This window comes from Nicotiana attenuata, unplaced genomic scaffold (genome assembly GCF_001879085.1).
Source record: "Nicotiana attenuata strain UT unplaced genomic scaffold, NIATTr2, whole genome shotgun sequence".
NCBI lineage: Eukaryota > Viridiplantae > Streptophyta > Magnoliopsida > Solanales > Solanaceae > Nicotiana > Nicotiana attenuata.
This window is the reverse complement of record NW_017682992.1, coordinates 1-6,778: the sequence shown is the minus strand read 5'-3', so window position 1 is coordinate 6,778 and position 6,778 is coordinate 1. Positions and strand designations below refer to the sequence as shown.

At 29.2% G+C, this 6,778-nt stretch overlaps 1 protein-coding gene and 1 non-coding gene across 3 annotated transcripts; one reads left to right on the top strand and one right to left on the bottom strand.

Moving 5' to 3' along the window:
* Window positions 1–4,400: 4,400 nt before the first annotated feature.
* LOC109222040 (high mobility group B protein 6) lies at window positions 4,401–5,676 on the bottom strand. 2 transcript variants are annotated; one of them, XM_019386452.1, is made up of 3 exons: window positions 5,173–5,676; window positions 4,779–4,847; window positions 4,401–4,616 (listed from the first exon to the last, which is right to left on the bottom strand). In XM_019386452.1, the coding sequence occupies exons 1-3, from the start codon at window positions 5,617–5,619 to the stop codon at window positions 4,512–4,514; spliced, it is 621 nt and encodes a 206-aa protein (XP_019241997.1). In that variant the 5' UTR covers window positions 5,620–5,676; the 3' UTR covers window positions 4,401–4,511. The 2 variants fall into 2 exon arrangements, with proteins under 2 accessions (XP_019241997.1, XP_019241996.1); XM_019386451.1 differs by having other exon boundaries at window positions 4,779–4,850; window positions 5,173–5,674.
* An 82-nt stretch (window positions 5,677–5,758) lies between these two features.
* TRNAI-AAU lies at window positions 5,759–5,832 on the top strand. The gene has a single exon. It is a non-coding gene; the product is annotated as a tRNA-Ile (tRNA).
* Window positions 5,833–6,778: the final 946 nt, after the last annotated feature.

Genomic DNA, 6,778 nt, shown 5'->3' with positions numbered 1-6,778 from the left:
AAGTTGAAATATATTCTTACTTGTACAAGTTTTGTATCTAACCTTATTTGTGAACAATATACATTATTATAGGTATCTTTGATTAAATCTTGTGTATAATTCACTTATGGTAGGTATTCTTTTTTAATAAAAATATATTTAAATAAACATTTTGTATCTTACAAAATCGATAGTTCATATCCAACGATCCCTTACTATTGAAAAAATATTTATTATAAATTTTACTTTAGAGCTAAAAATATTTTTTTAGAAACATGTGATGTATAAAACGAAGGCATTCTGCGTTGTTCATAATTGGATAATGTGTATGCGCTATATGTAATTACAGATAATTATTGTATTTAAATTTTCAGTCAAATATTTATAATATCATCTATCATTTATTTTGACTATTTTGATTTCAACAGGCTTCCTGTTTGGTTAAAGAACATAGAAAATACTCTTTAGAATATCTACAAAAAAAAGAAGTAATAGCTACAACTGTCAAATTTTAGAGAACCCGTTCTTTGTATGGTAATTATCTCAATTGATTGGATCCATTTGATGCATTGTTCTTTAAAATAGAGCATTAAGGACCAAAAACAGCTTCTTTGTAATATGAGATGGTATCGATTATCTCCGGAGTTATTTTCTCATTAGTGTATGCATTGAAAGAACATGATTTGAAATGGTATATATGTCTAGAAATAATGCCTAATTGAATTGTACTTCGTCTTTACTATGACTTAATTCTCATTTGCTTATTTTCAAACCTTTTTATGCATTTTCTTTTTGCTTTTGCAAATAATAGAAGATGTTATTTGTATTGTATGCCAGAATACAATTATTCAGATTTTTTTTACTACTTTTCTTTATTTAAATAGTAGTAATTTAACTACAAAATTATTGAACATTTAGAAAAATAAAGGCCAAATTACTTTTAAACAAAAATTATTTTGTGTTCTGTCATAGCTAAACTTAATTTTATTCTTCTTTTTACCATTTTTTTGCCTTCTCAACCGATTGAATTTTACTGAATCAATGAATTCCTAGCTATAAAATAAGAGTGTGAAAATAAATTAAATTTAAGAGTTAGACTAAGTATTGCATAATGCAACAACGAACTAACATGGTTTAAAAGGTTGAAAGAATAATACTAATTTTAATTTAAGATGAGAAATTATTTTTGATTTGTGAAGAGCAACGATATACAATAAATAATATTACATATCTGAATCTCATTAAGTAAAGTCAATAATAAAAAATATGTAATAATAAAAGTCTTCTGAGCAACATAATGACCTGTTAAAAATAGAAAGAAATTTCTCATGTAGAAAGTTTTCAATAATTAAAATAAAATAGAAAAAAATATCGTTAATAGACGTAATACAAAATAAAAAAATATGAAAACATTAGATAAAAAAGTAAATGAGGAAAACTAATCAAAACATCATAGTATAAAAAATATACAAAATAGGGCACAGAAATTTTAAAAATAAAATAAAGTAGGAAATACAAAATTATTATTTATATATTAAATATTCGAAAAACTGTTAACAATATAAGAAACAAAAAAATTAAAAAATTAGGAGAAATAAAAATGTATATCGATATATAAAATGGAGTAATGGACAAGGATACTAACTAGGGGTGTCAATGGATATTTGAAAACCGACGACACTGACCGAACTGTACCGCACAGAACCGATTTAAAGGTTTCTTTTAAAGAAACCGTAGGTTTTTATATAAATATATAACCGTACCGATAATTAGGGTAGGTTTTTTTTTTATAAAAATAAACCGAAAAAAATACCGAACCGTACCGAATAAATTTTATATGTGGAAAAGATATTTATATAGCAAGTTTAAAACTAATAAAGCATTAAATTTTTCATTGGGTCTTGGAATTTTGAAAATTGTTATAAGACAACAAGTAACTAAACTCAAAGTAGTAATTCCTAAAACCTATTATGCTACTTATAGTTAAACTAAGTTATTTCAAGCATCTTTATTAGCAAGACACAAAGTGTTCTAGCGATTATGAGTAGCAAACTACAATATATTGAATATGTTTCCTTTCATACAATTTTGATTTATCTTTTTGAATATTTAATATAAACTTTATTCTTGAGTCCCGGCTTGGTTAATATCTTTCCACTCATGTGATTTATATTTTCTTTGCTTTTACTTGGTTTCTTTTACGTTGCTGTCGAATAGTTGATGGATCTATACTCTAGCCATCTTTCATATTTTTTTAATTCATCACCTTTAAACAGTAAAAATGTTTTTAGAGTTTTGCTAAGTCATGTAAAAGAACATATGTTATTGCATTCTACTTCTACTGGTGAATTTTACATGATATTTAAAAAAATATCGAAAATTAACCGAACCGTACTAATACCGAAGTGAAACCGACATGATTGGGACGGTTTCGAAAAGTCTAATTTTGGTTATACATAATAGAATAACCGAAAAATTGGTATGGTACAAATTTTATAAAATAACCGTCCGAACCGAACCATTGACACCCCTAATACTAACCCATTAATAAAAGCTTTTATATCTATGTAGTAATACGAAATAGCCCATAATGTAATAAATTAAAGTAATAAATAGAAAAGTTAATTAAAGCTATATAATTAGTTTCCTTTAATTTTATTTATTTTTGGTTACACTACATTAAAGATACAAAATAACAGTTGATAATTTTATTAAAATAATATGATTAATATTTTTTTTTAATGTTATTCGCGCATAGCGCGGATTCTAATACTAGTAAAGATGAACAAATATGCATGTAGCTAAATAAAACCAGTTTTTCTTTTTAGTTGGGGATAAAATACTATATCAAAACTTTGGGTCCATTTTTGTAATCTTTTGGACAGAATGAAACATAGTTTGTTCAAAAGATCTTATTCCTCCTTTCCCCTGTTTGAAGTTGAAATCAGAAGCGTAAAGTTAAATTCATCATTCCCTCTCATTTCCTTAGGTCCAACGTATCCATTAAATTCAAATTAAAGAGAGCAGGGGTATTCATAAAAATCCGAAAAATCGAACCAAACCGAAAACCAAATCAAAATCGATACTTTTTGGTTTGGTTTGGTTTTGGTTTTAAATTTTAAAAACCGATCAAATTTGGTTTTGTTTTGGTTTTAATCAGAAAAAAACCGGAAAAAACCGAACCAAACCGACTATAGGAATAGCTATTTCAAATTTATTATTACACCTATATACATGTATATTTTTATACAAAGTTTCAAAAATTTAATGGTAAATGTTAATAGTTTGCACTTTTAGTATAGTTCTTTACATTTACATTCTAGTTTGATTGGTAGGTTTCTTTTGTTAAGTGTAAGAATCCATTTCGTGTTAAAAATAATATATTTTTAATTGAGTCCTTAAATATTCATCAGTATTTGATTCAATTATCATCAATATATCTTGGTAAATAATAGATTTCTCAAAGGGCAATTGATTTGATAGTGTTACGTTGAAAATGTAGTTGCCGGAATATATGTTTGATAGTGTATGTCTTATATTTAAGAAAAAACCGACAAATAACCGAAAAAACCGAAAAACCGACATGATCCGAATCGAGAAAAAACCGACTTAAATGGTTTGGTTTGGTTCTAATATTTGAAAAATCGACTTACTTGATTTGGTTTTTTTAAGAGAAAAACCGATCCAAACTAAACCATGAACACCCTAAAAGAGAGGAGGAAAAAAAAAAGGAAATGCCAAACTGAATATTTCAAGGTGGCATTTGGAATAGAATTTGGTTTTGTTTATTTTTTAATCCTCTGGTGGACCTCCCTTATTCAATCAATCAGCATCACATTTAGAAAAATGGGTTTGGCATTTTTTCATTCTCTGGTGGACGTCTCTTGTAATCTTTAACTATGACGAATTGACGATGACTTCATGGACTTTTAAAATGCCAAACCCGTTTTTCTAAAAAAATGTTGTTGTTACAATTAAGAAAGGCAAACGGGCGGTTCAGTTCAGATATGATTCAGGTTGAAGGAAGGGTAATGAAAAACGGACAAAATATCCGAACCGATCCATATTTAATACGGATGAAAAACGGCTTAAACCATATTATCCATGACTTCTTAGTCTGCCTAACTTGAGGAACTCTCAATTTGAAGCTTTATAAATGTAAAAGTTAGACCCATTGGTTATCCATTTGCTAAATGGATAATATGGTTCTTATCCATATTTGACCCGTTTTAAAAAAATTCATTATCCAACCCATTTTTTTAGTGGATAATATGGGTGCTTAACTATTTTCTTTTACCCATTTTCTTTAGTTTGCAAGAATTCAAACTAAAGTTTTTTGGCTAGTCAAAAGAAAGTTTTTTGATCTATTTAAATGAGCCCTACATGATACGACTTTAGATTAATGGGGACATCATTTCGAATACCTTCACCAACCAACCAGTAAATTGATGATAAATTATATTGATTTCTCATGATGTAGGAAAAAAGGAAAATGATGTTTGAAGAGTTTTCGAACAACAGAAAACAATTGCTTAGTGAGTAGTGACTATAGCTATAATTTCATTCCCTATGGCACTGGGGTCGTTCTCCGATGAGCTTTCAGTCCTGATGTCATCTTCTTCGTCATAATTCAGCTCCTATAAGTTTTAAAAAAATTAAAATCAATGTCAACAAAAGAAATAGAACAGGCCTTGTAAACTTGACTTAATGCGCTAAAAATAATTAGATTTCAATCAAATAAATAAATAAATAAATTGTGATTGTAGAAGAGGATGCTAGTAAAACAATATTCTACTTGCCTTGGGCTGATATCCATTCATCTTCTTTTCTTCTTCCTTCTCCCTGAGAGTTCGAATCGGAGAAATTTTCTGCTGCAATACCACCATAGTCAATTTGTCAATCAATCAATTTCGTCTCAATCTCAAATAGTCCATTATTTGGATTCTGTTTATCTGATGCACCATACTCATGTTCATTTTATTCCAATTAAAACCTGCCAGCAGTTCTTTACATTAGACACATCCTTACACAGCTTCAATAGGAAATTTCCTTAATCTCTTTAATGTTCAATTTTTATTACCATCAAATTTTTAGATTTGTTTTTTTTATTTTGGTTGCAAACACTAATCTGAAATTTTATACTTTTCATTTTTGGTCAAGCTAAAAGCAATCAGAAAAAATAAATAGAGTTACCATGCAGGATAATCTGAGCTCTTTCAATCGGAAAAGGCGATCGACTTCAAGCTCAAGCTCTTTCTGCAGCTCTCCTCTGTTGAACAACTCTTTCATCTGCAAATCCAGCAACAGATCCCTTTCTTTCAACATCTTCTCCGTCTTCTCTCTATCGATTCTCAGTCTCTCGAGCTTCTCACGAATGGCGCTCAGCTCCTCAGCTAATGATGAATCGAATGGTACTTCCGCCTGAATGCAGGGCAGTAGCTTTTCTCCTTTTGGATGGAGATTCTCTTTGTTTGAGTTTTGGGTTAGTGAGATTCCTATCGATTGTAGAGTTTTGGGCTTGGGATGATTATTGGGAGTTGCCGGAGTATTAGTATTCTTGGGCTGAAGGGGTTTCCGGCCACTTTTTGGGCGGTGGATCTGATTGTCGGGGAAAGGTGATGGTGGAGCTGTGGATGCCATTTTTCTAATTTGGTCTTTTCGAATTTGAAATGGTACAGGCGGACAACGGCTACTTATAAAAATTTGTGTTGCAGACTTTGAATGTGGCACCAGATTCATTATATATTAAATAATTTGATGGATTAAACTGACACAACAAGGCCCATTAGCTCAGTTGGTTAGAGCGTCGTGCTAATAACGCGAAGGTCGCAGGTTCGAGACCTGCATGGGCCATGCTTTTGTCAACTTCCACTTACTTTTTACTGGTTACATTTTTGTATGCGCTGGGGGAACGAACTATCTGCAGGTTTCATTCAAGATATGACTTCTTATTCTTTTCTTTCCAATTCCAACTACAAACTGAAACTACATTTTTATTAACTATGCAAAACGAGATTTAGTTTAAACAAGCATCCTTGAAAGTAATCACCCCGTTGCCTACAGATAGTATTTCATTATTGCAAATACTCAAACAATGATTTGGCCATCAGATTTTGTAGGCTGTAGTGAATAATAAAGAAACTTGATTGGAAAGTTTTTTTTTTTTAAAAAAAAATTAATGCTCAAAAAACTGCAATATTTTTTCAAATGAAATGCATGTCCAAACATAATTTTAAATTTCAAATACCTTTTTTCAACTTAACTCCACGATACTATTTTTTTTTCCAAAAATCACAACTTTTATGTCCTAACGCCTGCTTAAGTAACATATGACTTTTCCTCTAAATCTTAAACTATTCAAAGTTTCACCAAAGCCTAAAGCATTTTTTTTCAAAGTTAGAGCCCGTTTGGCCAAGTTGCCAAAAATTACTTTTTGCAAGCTCATCGTGTTTGGCCAATCTTTTAAAAAAGCACTTTTAAGTATCAAATTAAGAAAAAGGACAGTGAAGATTCAATTTTTGCGATTAATATTATTCAGAAAAGAAAAATAAATTTAAACATTTAGTAGAAAAGAATTCAATTAAAATATAAAACGTAAAGTAAAAATATAAATTAAAAATTCTAATTAATATAAATATAGTTATTCCAAAGCAACAATATTGAGTGTATGGTATTACTTATTATTTACAAGATAATTTAAATATGTCAAAATACATCATTCAATATAAATTTAAAATCTACTATTAAGAATAGGAGAAAGAGAATAAAAATTTGATTAAAATAAAAAAGAGAATAAATG